The sequence below is a fragment of the Equus przewalskii genome, chromosome 22 (assembly GCF_037783145.1).
Source record: "Equus przewalskii isolate Varuska chromosome 22, EquPr2, whole genome shotgun sequence".
NCBI lineage: Eukaryota > Metazoa > Chordata > Mammalia > Perissodactyla > Equidae > Equus > Equus przewalskii.
In genome coordinates this window covers 13,983,309-14,000,447 of record NC_091852.1, presented here as the reverse complement: position 1 = coordinate 14,000,447, position 17,139 = coordinate 13,983,309, and the positions used below count along the sequence as shown (strand labels likewise).

General features: G+C 40.1%; 1 protein-coding gene across 5 annotated transcripts in view; it reads left to right on the top strand.

Annotated features, from left to right (window-relative positions):
* Positions 1–17,139, top strand: part of PCSK5 (proprotein convertase subtilisin/kexin type 5) — a 436,496-nt gene that overhangs the window by 110,945 nt on the left and 308,412 nt on the right. For all 5 annotated transcript variants that reach the window (XR_011531551.1, XM_008515633.2, XM_008515632.2 and 2 more), the window contains exons 4-5: positions 7,613–7,756; positions 11,808–11,884. Coding sequence is in view for 4 of the 5 variants with exons in the window: in XM_008515633.2 (XP_008513855.2) it covers positions 7,613–7,756; positions 11,808–11,884 (221 nt within the window). In the remaining variant the exon portion in view is untranslated. The remainder of the gene's footprint in view (positions 1–7,612; positions 7,757–11,807; positions 11,885–17,139) is intronic.

Genomic DNA, 17,139 nt, shown 5'->3' with positions numbered 1-17,139 from the left:
CAGCAGTGAATGAGCTCCTGTTGCTCCATATCCCTGCCAGCTTTGGTGGTGTCAGTGTTCAGCATTTTGGCCATTCTAATAGGTGTGTAGCAGTATCTTGTTTTAATTTGCATTTCCCTAATGACGTATGATGTCTTGAACATCTTTTCATATGCCTATTTGTCATCTGTATATCTTTGGTGAGGTGTCTGTTCTCCCATTTTTAAATCAGGTTCTTTGTTTTCTTATTGTTGAGTTTAAGAGTACCTTGTATATTTTGGATAATAGTCCTTTATCAGATGTGTCTTTTGCAAATATTTTCTCCCAGTCTGTGGCTTGTCTTCTCATTCTCTTGACATTGTCTTTCACAGAGCAAGAGTTTTTAATTTTAATGAAGGCCAGCTTTTCAATTACTTCTTTCACAGATTGTGCCTTTGGTGTTGTATCTAAAAGGTCATCATCATTCCCAAAGTCATCTAGGATTTCTCCTATGTTATCTTCCAGGAGTTTTAGTTCTGCATTTGACATTTAGGTCTGTGATCCATTTGAGTTAATTTTTGTGAAGAGTGTAATGTCTGTGTCAATTCACTTTTTGCATGTGGATATCCAGTTGTTCCAGCACCATTTGTTGAAAAGACTATCTTTGGCCCATTGTGATACCAACCCTAGGTTCTTAAGCTCTCTGTGTAGCAGAAATTGACTAGAGGGCCAACCAAAATCTCAGACAAAGATTTATTGGGGCTTATGCTCAAGCACATGGGAGATGGCACAGGAGATGTGGCTCTCTAGCGGTTTTCTGAAGGGAGCTGTCCTGAGTCTTTTATGGGGTGAGGGGAGTGAACTAATGTCATGATTCTCCACCTCTAGAGGTGTCCTGCTTCCCTCTTCCTGGTGGTGGTGTCTTCACAGTGGCCCATCGGGGTTGTGGTCCCTGTGCCTGCCCAGTCGGTCCAACATGGCAGGTGTTGCTCAGGAAGGTCGTATAGTGGTCATCTCGAGGCTTTGTGCACATGCGGGAGTCAGGCTGACTGCTTGGAGGCAGTTTTGCGGTTGGAAGGTTGCTTATCTTGAATTCGGAAATAACTGGGCTTGGAGGCACCGGACCTGGTGGCTAAGGGTGAGGGGCAGAGTCCCTTCCCTATTCTGTATCAACTGTGTTACCTTTGCTCCTTGGTGAAAGATCAGTTAACTGTCCTGCCTCAATATCTTGAATCCTCAGTTATGAGTAGAATTTCAGGAATTGGATTTATTCTCATTTTTCTTTATATAGGCATATTTTGTACACCACAGTCTGTCTTCTAGCATCTACTATTTTCCGTTTTTTTTTTTTTTTCTGGTATTATATGGAACATCCCTAAAATTTTGTGAGAAATGATCCTTTGTCAAATTGATATTATAGTAGACGCAAACCATGGTTCTAGTGGAGTTGGAATACTGGTGAAAATGACTAGAGTAAAACATGATGATTCGTTCATAGGAGGCCATTTGACCAATATGCCAGAAAATAACTGGAAGCTGTTCTATGCTCCTTCACTTCACCCCCAGTCTCCATCCACCAGCCGAGGCCCCCAGCCCCAAATGTAAAATATTCAGGTCATCTCAGCAATCCTTACAAATGATCAGTTGCCCCTTAAAGTTTGTCTAACCTATCTCTCCAGACAATAAAGAGAACCATCATCTCATTATTTTGTAGTAATCCATCTCTCTTTTTTTGTTTTAAACCAAGGTTGTCTTCTCTAAACTATTAGAAGCACTGATGCCTCCTATGAATGTGCTGCCATCAACAACAACTTGATCATAATAACAGCAGCCATTTGTTATATACTTTACCTTCTTTAATCTTGATAGCAATTCTCTGCATTCGAACTGCAGATTAGGTTTTAAGAATGTAGGTAACTAGACAAAGTCATATAGCTGGACAGTAGCAAGGTGGAATTTAACCTTTCCTCTTCCTGATTCCCCTAGCTAGAGTCTTTAGCTGCTATGCTGCATTTGATATTGTTGAAACATTCTGGGCTTCCTTGGGATTTCTGGAAAATTCACAAATTGAATAATCATCCTTGAATAATTGGACATTGAATCTGTTTTGGCCAAGGGCATTTTTTTTTTTTGGCGTGTGTGCCATAACAAAGGATTTGAAGTCCATCAAGTCAGCTCATAAATGTAGTAATTAATGTCTTAGAACTTCCCTAGCTTAATTTTGAAAAATCTGTGAAGGCATCTTCAGTTTTGGAGTCACAGAATCTCTACTTCATATATCCCAAGGAGAGTGCATCAGCTTATGGCCTCACAAAAGTCCAAAGTCCAATTTTTTTAGGTATCTTAGAGAAATAAAAGTTAAAGAAGGAAGATCTTGGGGCTGTCCTGGTGGCGCAGTGGTTAAGTTCGCACGTTCCGCTTCTCGGCAGCCCAGGGTTTGCCGGTTCGGATCCCAGGTGTGGACATGGCACCACTTGGTAAAAGCCATGCTGTGGCAGGCGTCCCACATATAAAATAGAGGAAGATGGGCATGAATGTTAGCTCAGGGCCAGTCTTCCTCAGCAAAAAGAGAAAGATTGGCAGTAGTTAGCTCAGGACTAATCTTCCTAAAAAAAAAAAAAAAAAAAAAGAAGGAAGATCTTGTCCAAATAGACGCAAGAGGAAGGAAAATTATTGTCTGAAACTGCAAAGGGGAGAACTAAGCCTAGGCACTTCCTAGTGGTCCCCACGTACTGAGAAGCAGATGTCAGACCCGTTGGAAGGGATGACTTCATCAGAAACGGGTCCCGACTACCAGTTGAGTGAGCCATTTCCAGTGGTATGCTGGAGCAGCCTTCTGACAGCTCATGAAATCTTCTTGTTACGCATTCAGGCATTTTGCAAGCGTGGTAGTTTAAAACTGGCCATGATGTGAGTATTTACACCATGGAAATTGGCAAACACTACAAAATCAATTCTTTCTTAAAAAAGAACTGATATACCAGCACATCATTGGCTGTTTAGTGAAGAAGTGAGCTCCCTGTCATTGAAACTATTCAAATAGAAACTTGGTGATTTCCTAAAAGGTGTGTTGCAATAAGTGGAATGAGGGAAAATTGGAATGTCTCTGAAGTCTTATCCAACTATGTTTCACCTTATCACGTGAACGCACTGATCACAGTGCTAAGGTCAGTGAAATGTCCAGTATTTGAATTTCTTTATTGGTGCTATCTTGTCCAGCATTCACTCCTTATCTGAATTTGCGTGTGTTTTGCTTTCCTCTAAGCCCTTTCTGTTTCAATTTTTAACAGTTGAAGAGTTTCTGTGGTCTGGTGTCAGATTGCTTGGTTTTGAATCCTAATTCTACTATTGACCAGCTGTTTGAACTCTAGAAGTGCACCTAGACTGATAAGTCTCATTTTCTTTATCTGTTAAAAGCAGATGATAAAAGTAAAAGTACGTCTCTCAAATAGTTCTGAGTCTTAAATGAAGCCGGTCCATATAAAAGTGATTAGTACAATGCTTGGCCTTCTAAGGATCTAGTAGATGTCAGTTATATTTCCATGTAAGAGAGTATCAATTCTATTTTTTTCAATTTCTTAGAGCTCTTGGACCCAAAATTTTATGAAGAATTTCAAGTGTATATACATTTTACTAAGTGGACTAGATATGTTTCTGAATTTATCTGTAGAACAGATTTCCTGTATATTTAATTCTGCTTTCTTATTACATCGTATAGTCAGAGATTTAGTCTTCTGAGCCACTGTATCAATAACAATGAACAACAGATGTTTTCAGTGTTAGGCTATTGGCAGCTTATAAACTGGCAGATCATTGGAGACCCTCAGAACTCGGAGAAGTTTAAAAAGAATGACATTGAGGGTTTTTTCCTCCTAGTCTGAAGAAAATGATGATGAGAACATAACAAAGGTGTTTATTTTGGGTATAAACTGTTCTTTCGTTAGGCAAACACTGTGATATGTTTATGAAGACACAAGAGAAGTGGACACACCCAGAGTGGTTTATAGCAGAATAGCTCATAACCCTGGTATGGAAAACTCTGTTTCTAGAACTCACAGAACAGTCTCTTTAAAATTTCATTTCTAAAAGGAATAAAAGCTTTTATGGATAAAGAAGTGGGAGTCCTAGGTGGTAACCATTGTTTCTGCAGATATTTTCCATTTTGTGTCATTTCTAAATACTTACTCATCTGTGCATCGACCATCATTGAAATACAGTACATTATTGAGAACTGAAGGTACCTACATTTACTATAAATATTTATCTTGCATACACTGTGCACATATGTGGTTTTCATCAGCTTCAAATATGCTGGAAGTTTCTGACTGCCCCCTTTTGTGAATACCAGTCTGTGGACTGCATATGTGGTAACACAATCCAGAAACTAGTCTTCAGTTCTAGCTCTGTCAGAGATCTCAACTTGCTTGACCGTGTGTGAGGGAACCACGCCTAGCATGTGTTCCTTTTGCCTTTGAGTGCTACTGTCACACAGATTCCTGTCAAGTAAATAGAGCTCAGTTTAAAGACCATTTTGATCAGGCACGTGAGGAAATGATTAACTCATTCTCTTTGGTCATTGTTGACTGGCATCAATATTTTCCACAGTCTTTGCTCTTCGGGTATCTTGGGTATCTAAACAACTATACTAGAAACAACTATATTAGAAACACATTTGGAAGCATGGACCACTTGAAATACACGTTAAAAATCTAAGGTTCACATTCAGGATTTAGGGTTCTGATTTAAGGGTCCTCTAGCCTTATTATTAACTTACAAGAAACACACCAGGCTCTGATCATCTTTTCCTTTGACATTTTGGTTACCTACTCTGTTAGATTATCCAAATGAAAGTATCAACTGGTTGTTTCTTCTTCCCATTCCAGCAATACCATGTTGGTGGATGAAAAGAAAAAAGGTGGTACAAAAACATTTAATGGTAAAGTCAGATTCAAGAGAAGCAGAAGAAAGAAACCTAATTGCTGCACTTTTAACACACATGTTTTCCATAGACGGCTGGTTTTCTTCAATTCTCGTAATTACAATTTCAGGCAGCATCTCTCTACTCCAGTACGGTTATCCCATTTGTGGGTTACCCATTTCCTGTGCATTTCCTTCCTCCGGCCCACCTCTTGGCCACATGAACATTACTGCATGTCACAAACGATACCACAGGTGGCCAGAGCAGGTTTTGAAAAAGAAAAAATGAAATGGAAATCTGTCAAAGTTACTTTGTGTTAAATTAAAATATTTGGTCAGGAAAGGCCCAAACTCTTGGCCAGAATGAGACTTCTGAAAAACGTAGAAATTTCAGAAATCCACCCTATTTCTCTCATGATCGTCTCTGTTAACCAAGCATTAGCTGGCGTGATATTGCTGAAGTGGTTGGAACAGTAAACATAACGGCAGGTTTGAACTTGGAAATGTAGTGAAGATATACTCTCATTTCTGCTGTGTAATTAATTAACCAATGTTTACTGAAGTCCTAGGTTAGACTTAGTTCTAGGGGCTCGTAATCAAGGAGACAAAATTCACGCACAAGATTCAGCAGTCAACAACAGTTCAGCAGAATTCAGTGAGTAGGGGTTGGATTGTGTAGAACAGAGTGTGTGTGTGTGTGTGTGTGTGTGTGTGTGGTGTGTGCCTAAGTTCATGGAAGGGGAAGAGACAGACAGAAGGCTGGAGAACTCAAGAAGACTTTGTAGGAGGAAGTAGGACCTGAGCTGTGCCTGGTGTCACTGAGGAGAGATGGGGAGAGTAGAATTTGGATCAGCGGAGGACAGAGTACAGTAGTAGAGTGTGTGTTGGCCTGAAGTGCCAGAAAGAAGTCAAGAAGGTGGGAGAAAGATGCAAATGTTCATAAAGCATTCTCTATTCTCTATGAAACTGGTATTATCTGTGATGAAAAATGGGTACACTCTTTGTTAGAATGAATCCCTGAAACTACTCCTGTGTTTATACCATTCAACAAAGGCAGTCTCATTTGGGGAATAAATTAATCAACAAATTCATGTTAGGGGGCGTTAGAGGCGTCTGTCACTAGTTAGCATCTGATTTTGAGGGGCAAAGTTTGGAAAGAGATGAGCTTCCATTTAGGTTGTACTTAGAATAAAAGCCAAGTCGGGGCTACAATGCCCTAGATGATCTGACCTCACTTCCCCTTCTAGTGGGCTTCTTGCCATTCTCCCTCATTCACTAGGATTCAGCAATACCCCGCCTTCTTTCTCTTTCTTCAGTGTGCTAAGCCCTGTCCCTCCTTACAGTCTTTGCATTTGTTGTGTCCTCTGCCAAGACGCTTGTCTCCGGCTCTTGGGCAGACCAACTCTTTCTCATCAGTCATGTCTCAGCTGACATTTCACTGTCTCAGAGACTGGAGTCTTTCTGACCACAAAAGTGTCACTAAAGTGGTGTGCTCAGACCCCTGCATTCACCATGGTATCGCCATCTGTAATTCTGTAAAACATAGGAGTGCTCCAAGTGGTCTCATTTGTTTATTTATTTATTATCTGTACCTCCTCTTTAGAGGGGTCATCAGGACAGGGACCTTGTTCACTGCCATATCCCAGCACATAGTAGGTGCTTGATGAAATATGTGTTGGATGAATCAATGGCAGTGGGGTCTCCATCATGCTTAGCGCATACAAAGCTCACATTCTCTTCCGCTCCCGAAGTGCTAAACTGTTACAGAGCAGGAAGAAAGTAGTGAATGGTGAAAGACCTGGGGTGGCTCTGTTGCTATGGCATTATGTTACAGCACATTTCTCTCCCTTTGTTCGTCTGCTGAGTCTTAAGAACCTGGAAAACACACCACTTAGAGGGATATTTCAAAGAGATGGACTTTGAAGGAACAGTTGTGTAGGTTGGACAAAGGCTAGTAAATTATATCAGGAAAAGCTACTGGTTTAATTCATTTCTCAATATGTTTGTGTGTTGTCGCCATTGTGGAATGAAATGACTACTCATAATGAGCTAAGGTTCAATGTTTCTATATAAACCTTGAAGCCCTCACATGCATTTTCCTGCGGAGGTCACCTTTCTGTACTTGACACTATTCTTCTTTCCCTTCTCAAAGTAGCCCTGAATGAGTGTTGACCCCCTACAAACTATGGTCCAACAGCCATTGTTACTCTATTGAAGGAAGTTTGAAGAAGCTGTTATTATTTCTCGTTCATGGGTTTCTCACAGCAGCACACCACTGGCTGACACTGCCTGAGTTAGCTCTTTGTAGCTGAATCAGCTTCTAGGTACCTGGTGAAGAAATCATAAGGCTTTGTTCTTCAGTTACTTAGTTTGGATTTATAAATGAAATGCTACATAATGCCTTTTTATGTGTCAATAATATACACTAACAATAAAATGATGCATCCGTTATTCTGTTGTTGAGATATACTTCATTTTATTATGTTTTCCCAAAGGATCTATGATATTAGAACAGGGCAGAGCTAGCAGAAGAGACTTCTATTTCGCTTGCCTTCCCCACATCTATCCTTCCCACCTCCCCTTGTGATCCTGCTGGAGTCTCCTGTGTCCTTCTACTCAACCAGGCAGTCCACCAAATTTTTGTTAATTTAATGCATTATCTTAACAAGTAGGTAATTCTCTCATCTCTTCACTATTGAGTAACTGCAAAGTCCACTTCTCCCTCTTCCTCCTTTAGCATTGCAGTGACAACACGCATCCTTGCCAATCGGACATGAATATTGAAGGCGCCTGGAAGAGAGGCTACACGGGAAAGAACATTGTGGTCACCATCCTGGACGACGGCATTGAGAGAACCCATCCGGATCTGATGCAGAACTATGTGAGTGTTTGCTGTGGTCAGAACACCTTCCCTCCTTGGAAGCAAGGGAGCTCATGTTAGGATTATCAAAAAGGGGGAACTAACACGTACAATAGGTTCTGCGCGCTGCTCGCATCTTGTGAAAGATGTGCTCTCGGAGTACAGGAAGCGTGAGATAATGATTTCAACTCTCATGCTTCTGATGTTCTGATGACAGAAAGCAGGTGATACAGTAGCAGAAACCCCACCACCAACACCATCTGCTACTGATGACAACTGCTCTTCTCAACAGTTCATCCAGGCAGCCAGACAACATTCTTTGTTTCTTTCATGGAGAAAAGTGTACTCAGAACTTTTCTCAAGGTATTCTGCTGTTCTCTTTCTCTCTCTGCCTCTCCTTTTTAAAGTACAGTGCTGATCAGCCTCCCAGTAGTCCTTAGGAATCAGTCAATTCCCTTTCTTAAGAAAGAACCATGATTCCAGGACTTAGAAAGAACAGAAGATGAGCCCAAGATCACAGAGCAAGCGAAAGTGCTGAAGCTCCGTGCTTTCATTGAAAACCATGGTCTTGATACCCGGTGCTCAGTGTGTTGGTAGCCTGTTCCTGGACACAGGGGTCAGTTTCTGCCCCTAGAGCCTCTGGGTCCCCTCTTTCCCTGTGATATTCACTGCCCGGAAATGTGTCAATGACCCCTGTGTCCTCTGTTCTCCAAACTGATCCCTTCCATCGGCTTCTCCTCCTTAAGTTGGGTTAAAAGTGTCATAATTATCTCCCAATATGCTGTCTTCTATCTGTTGCTAATTTGTGTTTCCTGACACCTTGGTGTTCTCCCTAAAATATTTATCTTGTTTCTAAAGAGCCTGCAATGACTCCCTATTATCTGCAGATAAAACTCTGATCCCCATGAGAGCTCAGCGGAAACTCCTCATGGATCCCGCATACACCCATGTCTCCTGAATTCTCTAACTTCTTTTCTGTTGACAACTATTTCCACCCAGGAACAATGATATTGCTGCAAACCCACTTAAACTGCACTCACTTTTACCCATGTCCCTCTCTGTTCCTCCGTGGTTCCTTTTAATTCCCAAATTTTGGCTGCATGAGTTTTCCTAAATTGTATTTCACGTTGGTATTGAAAAAAATTGATCTTAAATTGGATGATGTTCTATCAGCTTACAAGTTTCTCTTATATTCTGGAAAATATAAGCAGCTCTAAATCACAGTGAAGCCCACTTCCCTTTACAGGACTCATATTGACCCTTTAGGAGGAAAGTCATAGATCAGGCGGGAAGCTTTGCCCTCTGTTTAAGGAGGGGCCCCACAGAAAACCCCGGGCTATAACTGGGAAGACACATCTCCTCAAATTTTTCTCTTCTATATTCCACTTCATGGTCATTAAGGGAGGGTCTTCAGCAAGCCCAGCCCATCCCACTGTGCCCTGAGCCAGCAGAGAATTGTGAGATGTGCCCTGCCCATTGGTTCCCTCTGCACATCCGCACAGAGGAGTTGCCATCCTAGCGTGCCCACTGCCTCTCTCTGCTGTTTGCTCCTCAGTAACTGCTGGATACCCCAGTGGCCCTGAGGGGTGTTGTCCTGGCCTTACTCAGAGTGGATGTGGCCTTTTCCTTAAGGACAAGAGTCACAGAAAGGGACACGATGTCCTGTTGAATTCTGATCTCTCTGTCTCTCTGTCCGTCTCTTTCACTGACAGTCTTCGGCATGGGAAGGCTTAATTTCTCTGCACAATGGGAATCACTGTGTGTGTCTGTCTCTGTGACCTTCTCGTCTCTGGCCTCGCACCTACTGCTTCAGCTTCTCATGAAACCATTTAGGTAGAAATTGCTGTAAAGTCTCTCGAATGTTTCTTTCTTATTTGCTCAATCTCACTTATTTCATGACACTTAATCTCTCTTAATTTTCCTTTTGTCACTAACCTGAAAAGACTCCATTTTATCTTTGCAAGTAAAATACTTCCAAGTCACTTCCTCGGCACATCAGAAGCTACCACTGGCGCACACAGTCACCCATATTTCTGACCCACAAAGACCTTCCTTCACCAGTCACACCCATTATCGTATTACATTTCCATCGACTTCAACTACTTTTCCTTGCAATAGTCTATTCTGTTGCCCATTTTGTTTCAAAAATTCAGCCAAGAAACTTCACAAAATTAATTTTTTACAATGAAATATTGAAACAGTTTTCCCTGAACTAGGTGATTTTCCCTAAGGTTAAAAAAAAAAGAGGGACCGCAAATTCATTTAGTTCTCGTTTGAACAAAACATTCAAGTGGCTGCTCTCAGCCTGCCTCCAAGCACACTCAGATAAACCTGGATCTCTTCACAGCACAGAATCTTAGAGCTGAAAAGGGAACTTCAGCTCAATCTCTTCATTTGATAAGGTAGAAACTGAGGCCTGAAAACTAAAGCGAGTTGGCCAAGGTTATATAAAGCACAGAACTGTGGCTACTCATCTCCTAGCAAAGAAGTCTTTCTTGTCATATGTGAAGAGATTTTTTTTAATGGGGTGTTCTGCTCCCCACTATATAGGAATGTATTTGATTAAATACAAATAGCTTTAACCTAATTGTGATTGCATTCTTCACCTTTTTTCTTTTTTTTCCCCTTTGAAAGAAAATTCTCCATAATTTATCTGTGTAATTAGCAGTACTGGTGCCCTCTCAGTTCTCCTAGAGAAAATCATGTTGGATGGAGTGTCAGATGGCCTGGGTTTCAGTCTTGGTCCCACAGGCAGTTCGGTGGTCTTCTGCTTCCTTTTTTTTAAAAAAAAAACTTTAAAAACTATTTTTTTAATTAGTTTATTGCAGTAACATTGGTTTAACATTATATAAATTTCAGGTGTACATCATTATATTTTGACTTGTGTATAGACAACATCATGGTCACCCCCAGAAGTCTAGGTGCCATCTGTCACCATACATATGTGCCCCTTTATCCTTTTTTGCCCTCCCCCCTCCCCCTTCCCCCTGGTAACCACCAATCTGTAAAATTGGTAAGTTACACTAGAGACACGCCCTTTGTGCCATAATGCCCACTAAGGGCAGCTGCAGGGCCCCCTCTGTATGGGAAGAAGCGACTTACCACCTTTATATGAAATATGTATTTTGCTTAATTCCCCCAAACATTTCTGACTTTGTATATTACAAATTATTTTCAGAAACAAGAGGCTTCAATAAAGATGGAAAACAAAGACAGCATTTGTTTTCACTAAAACTGATGGGGAATTATCATAAAGCATCTGAAAATTCAAATCGTCCTAAATTCGTTCTATCTAGTGACATAAATTTGAATGATGGAACAATTCAGTAAGTTCTTCTTAGTAATTTGGAGATTTTCACAATCATTTTTAAAAGCAAACTATTAAACCCAACTTTGGTTTCAGAGACACTTTGGCCTCATTTTGAAACCCTGGCGTATAATAAAACTGTTCATTAATTTGGTTGGGGCAAAAGGCCATCAGCCTTAGTAAGAAGTCTGAACTGTAGACTCTTTTATAGTAGATTAAACATCTGAAACCAGACAAGTATTGTCTAATGCAGGTCCCAAGATACCTGACATAGTAAATTTCTAACACTGATTTTTAATTGGCTTGCCAATTATTCATGAATGATTTTTGTCTTCAGAAAAACGTTTGAATTATGATAAGGAATTTGCACACTCAGGAAATGAAGTAAGGAATAGATGGAGAGTCCATGGAGAATAACTCACTTTCCTGTGGGTACTACAGGAGTCCTTCACAGAAAAGGTGGTAATTGAGGACATCTTTGCAGGAATTGGGTAAGGGGCCTGTTCTAGGTATGAGGGAAAAAGTGCTGGCAAGAGTGGACTGGACACTTCTTTGGTCCGTGGAGAGTATTTTTTCCCCTTAAGGGGTAAAAACACAACATGGATTATTACTGAACGTGGCATCCTGACACCACCGAACCATGAGTGTATTATTTAACATAATTACTCTTGCAGAAATGTGTTTAAGAATGCATGAGCCTTCGGGTTACTGGCTAATTAATGAATGTCCGTCTCCTTTCCCTTGCTCTCTCCTCTGTGGCCATAGGATGCTCTGGCAAGTTGTGACGTGAATGGGAATGACTTGGATCCAATGCCTCGTTATGATGCAAGCAACGAGAACAAGTAAGGCTCAAGTGAGGAGTGGCTGGCGTGTGGCTGGCAAGGAGCTTTGTTTTCTGCTCTTGCTGAGGGAAGTAATTTTTTTTTTCTTAGAAATCCTTGGTAACAAACGATCCCTAATTTGCTCCAAGATAAACAAGTCTCTCTCCACTGAAGCTTCTTGGTAATAAAAAGGGGTGGTTGACGAAATAAGAATGGTTGCAGAGAGAACTCTGGGGAATGACTCAGCATTTCCAGATCTTAAGGGTGCAGCTGGGGAATATTGCCCCTCATGTGGTAATTGGCTCATGACCCATTTGTTGAGGATGAGGGTGCTAAGGGGAGAGGCTAAACAAAGTACCCCCAAAAAGAGTTACTTTATTTTGTTAAATTCAGTAAATATCATTGAATACTGTGCTTGAGGTCTCTGCCAATTCCTATTGTTGCTGCTGCTTTTCTCCCGTCTCCTCTGTAGTGAATGTGTCTCCTACTGATACACCTGAAATGCCTGTGAGGTTTGCCACGTGTGGAGCACGTTGCCTTTCTTATCTCCACAGTCAAGAGCCATAGAAACCCATTTAACCACATTTACACTTTCCAGTTAGTACAGTAGTTTTTGTGAAAGCAAGTGAAAATGCACCTCCATTTGATAACATAAAATATCCTAACATTCCTCAGAAAGTAAATGGGAATGCTTTTTTAGGTTTATGATGACCCAGATTCTCTAAAAGGTTAGTAGATATTTCTAATCTCTAGATCACATTAACTTTTTTCCTTTTACTGCAAAGCTTCTCTAGGATAATGCTGTGATTTAGATACTATAACTTGAAATTTTATTTACATGGTTTAGTTTGAGATCGCAGAAGTTTCAAAGAGAGGTGTTTTGCCCACTTATTATGTACTATTTCCAGTCTGTGTTCTTCTTTCGGGAAAAATTTCTCAGCTAGTATTATTTGATTAAAGAAGTCACTAAGTTTAGCTTAAAAAAACAACCTAGATAATTATGACTGTGCATCGATTTTTTTCTTTCTTTCTCTTTTTACCATCTACAAAGAAGCTTCAAAATGTTACTGTGGAAAATATGCTGTTTGTTAATATTAACAACTGAGTGTTGTGAGTGGTGAAAGTATTAATGTGCAAATTAATGTAGATAGAATTTTCCAGAACTTTCTAACAAAAAGAGAAAGAGATCTAAATTAAAATGGATACTTTTCTTTTAGAACTGTTCATTAGTGTCTAGATTACACGGTTTAAAGTTATAGTGAATTTCACACAAAGGCTTATAATTTGAGACAATCCGTGCTAATGCATTCAACCTAATTTGCAAACTAGCGTGAAACACTGAGGAAGAAACTTGAAGCTTCAGTACTTAAAAGTCACCACTGATAAATTTCAATATGTAATCCATTCTGCTATAATGCAATATATGCATTCCCACAAATACTCTTACTCTGCAAAATCTAAAGCCACGGAATAATAAGAAAATGAAGTAGGGGCTCAACACTAAAAATCTTCACCAGTGACACAAACACGAAGATCATAGGGACCTATTAAAAATAATAGCCCAGTTTTATCCATGTTAAATGGTTAAGAAATGTATAAAATTATAATAACTGTGGCACTTTATGTTGAAAAAGACATGAAGTTTGCTTGTGCAAGCGTGTGCCCATTATGTCTACTCCTACTCACAGGCCTGACGTTCTGTATGCAAGAGAAAAAGAGTAAGAGGAAATAAGAGATGAAGATTAAAATCTTAAAGAAGAGCACAGAATAGAGAGGAAAATTATGAAATAGCTTGAGAGGAAAGGGGAAAATTAAGCAGAATGGAGGACACCTCCCAGGATGGCTTTCGGAAGTGTGGCAGCTTGCAAGTTACTGTGAAGAAGAAGGAGGATTACCTAAAATCAAAGAGGAGATAGCCACACAGATGTGGACAAGTGTGGACCGTTGTGCTCCTGAGGACGATAGTAACTCTGGGGTTTTGTGTCTTCCTACCAGGCTCAGTACAGCTAGGTGTTTTCTACATTCACCTAGAGTTTTGGGGACAAAATTGCGCATAAACAAATGCAAATTTTGCGTTATGCTCAAATTCTTCTCTAATATATCAATGGTATTGGAAAAAATTCATATTTTCAGGGCAAATGTTATAGGAGAACTGACTATACTATGTTCGCTGACTTTTCATAGGCTCCCTTTTAAAAACTGTGTTCTTTGTGAAGATTCCTTTTAAACTTGGCTGCTTCCCAAGACGTTTGTTCAAGAAGCATCACCGTGGTCCCACTCACTCTGGGCTATTCTAGTGTGTCCTGTTTCGCCCCGTTCTAAGCACTGTCCATGGTTCTTGGAGTACAGTGTGGGTTTGATTGATTATTGGAGGATGCAGGTATTGTTCCTGTCTTGACAGTGAAAGATGGCATTTTCAGAGGTGCAACACCAGCAGTCCATACCAGTCACCTGGGACATCAGGTGTCCCTTTATATCTTCTCAATAGTTGATGCCTGATTTTTTTTTTTTTGGCCAACCACAAGCTTATATTCAGGCATTTAGGGTTAAAGTATCCTCTCTGCTCACTAGACCATAACTATAGGTATGATTGATGGATCTGTCTTTAAGCGTGCATCCAGAGACAGATAAAATCTGTTTGAATAGATGTCACCTGGCCTCAGGAAATAAGAGTGGGTTTGTAGTTTAGAAAAGTTGGCTTTTAGCCTTGGTTCTCCTTGATTAGTTTTATGGTCTTTGGGTCTAACTACTCTGAGCTTTAGTTACTTGTTTTTAATCTCTAAAATAGGCATAATAATACCTCTAAAGAGTAGCAATAAAGTTTGTAAAACACCAAGCATACTGCTGACTATGTAATAGGTGCTAGATAATTATAGCTATAATTATAATTGCGTTCTCTTCCCATATCCAGTTCTTGAGAAATAATCAGTTAAAAATTATAAGTATCTCAAAATATACATGCCAATGGCCATTTCAAATTTAAATTAAGACTTGGAGGTCTTTGTGTATTTCCAAGGTTAGAGGTTTGGATAGGTCTTTTTGCTTCTTTAGGATCTGAGAGCTATGAATCGTTCAATCTACAGTAAATCTGCTTTTCTTTAATTCCATTTCCCCATCTCCCGCAGTGGAGCAGGAGTCCTTGAATTTAATGTAAGATAGCGAAGAGGAGGAATTTCTAATCATCATCAGAATGGGGAAGTTGAGGCATATTCTAGGCAAGGGTCTCCTCATTGTACAATCTGACCACTAGGCTTCAGAGCATATCTGGAATTATTTGACACTTGGCTACATTTGTTCATTCATTCAGCAGCTATTCATTGAGACCCTGCTTTGTGAATGGCTCTGTGCTAAATGCTTGGGGGATACAATGATGAAATAATATAGGCTGCCAACTAATGGGCTGAATTGGGAGATGACTTAGTAAGAAGCTGTAACACCCGAAGGGTTGTTAGTACTAAGAGAGAATGTACCCTCACAACTTTATGCAAATCATATCTCTTAGACGTAACATGATTACATTTGTAGTGCGAACGCTTTGGGGTAAAGGTAATTGCCTCTAAAGTTCAAAAGTTATAAAAATTCCTTTCTTGTCACTTCTTCAAGTGCCCAAATAGTGGTGTGTCAGACCTAAATAACTGATGCTAAAGAAATACCGTTATTAGAGGAGACCATAAAACCTATTCTCCCGTTCAGCTGTGCCTCCATTCATATTAGCTTGCCGAATAAAGCTGCCTGTATTGTTCCAGGCTTAAAATAGAAAATACCTCCCCGTAAATGAAACAGTCTCCTGGCATTTCATACCACTACTCCTATTTCTGATAAATGAATTATTGATGTCTGAGTTAGATCGTCCCTTCCCTAGGTTGCTTCTTGTTAAATGTTCCCTCTGCTTAAAAGTCATAGCAGCATATCTAGTGAGAGATGAGACAATGGCGTTATATTATGAATGTGTGATATGTGGGCCTAGAATCTAATTCCTTTTCAAAATCAACCAACCCATAGGTTAAAGACTCATTTTCCAAAAGGAATGGATTTTTCGTTTTGTTTCTTATCTCTGTTTCCAAGAAGATTTAATCGGGGTGGATGGAAGCACATTTCTTTTTGTTATTTAGTCTCCTTTCACACATAATTTCTGGTTTTAAGAAAGTTGTCATGTTGCGGAAACAGAAGTGTGTGTGGCTTTCTCTTATTCTTGCAGATGATGACTGTTATCAGGAGCTAGTGTTCCAAAGCAAAGCCAATGGATGTAGTCGGTGTTTTCTGATTATACAGGAAATATTTTAACTCAATGTTAGAGAAAAGAAAGAGACACTTTAGATCTATGATCTTAATGCTTCTTAATGTAGAAGCATTATTTCTTCATACACAGGATGTAGTTAAATATGTTAAGATAAAATTATGCTATAGCTAAGTAGGTCGGACAAAACCTACCAAAGAAAAGTAGGGCCGTTATCAGAGACTGATTTATTTTTCCAAATATGTTCAAAAGCTTTCCTCTAATCCTTTTACAAAATAACATCTATAGTATACTACACAGTAGTTACTTGGCCAGTGATTATCAAAGGGATATGTGTAATGTTGACTACAAATGTACGTACTTGATGTTTAATGTGTACAAAACAGTCAGTAGTGAAAAATACCTGACACTTTTTGTATACAGCCATAGATTTCATGTCCATGAAAGAATCTGCAATGAATATTTTAGAAAATTCTTTTCTATCGTATGGGTTCGTGATGCAGTACATTGAGATAAGTAACATTTTTGATCCTCTTTTAGATTCTGGGAAGTGGGCCGGGTCTGGGTTCTCACAGAAAGTTGTAGCGCAATAGGAGAAGGCTCTCTTGGACCAGAAGCCAGCCATCGCTCTCCCTTCCCCTCGACGTCCATTACTCACCAAGTCCTGACAGTTCTCACCGTTGAAGTCCTCCTCTTCAATAGCTCTCCAAAGACTTCAACACCCTCATCCATCCCTCCACACTAGCCTTCTGTTAGTCTCTCCCCCTTCTCTCACCTGCATTCTTGTAAAATCTCCTAAACGGTTTCCATGTCTCCAGTCTCACCCCATCCTGCTGCCCAAGTGATATTTCTGAACCAAAATAAGAACATTAAGATCCTTTAATGTCTTGACATTTTGTTAACAATATAAGACCCTCCATGAGCCCACTCCTCCGTCATCATTGTCTGCTCTGCTCTGTATCCACATTTCCTCCCACTTTATCTATCAGCCCTACAGGACTTGTGGAGTTCCCTGAGTGTGCCACAACTGTTGATGGTG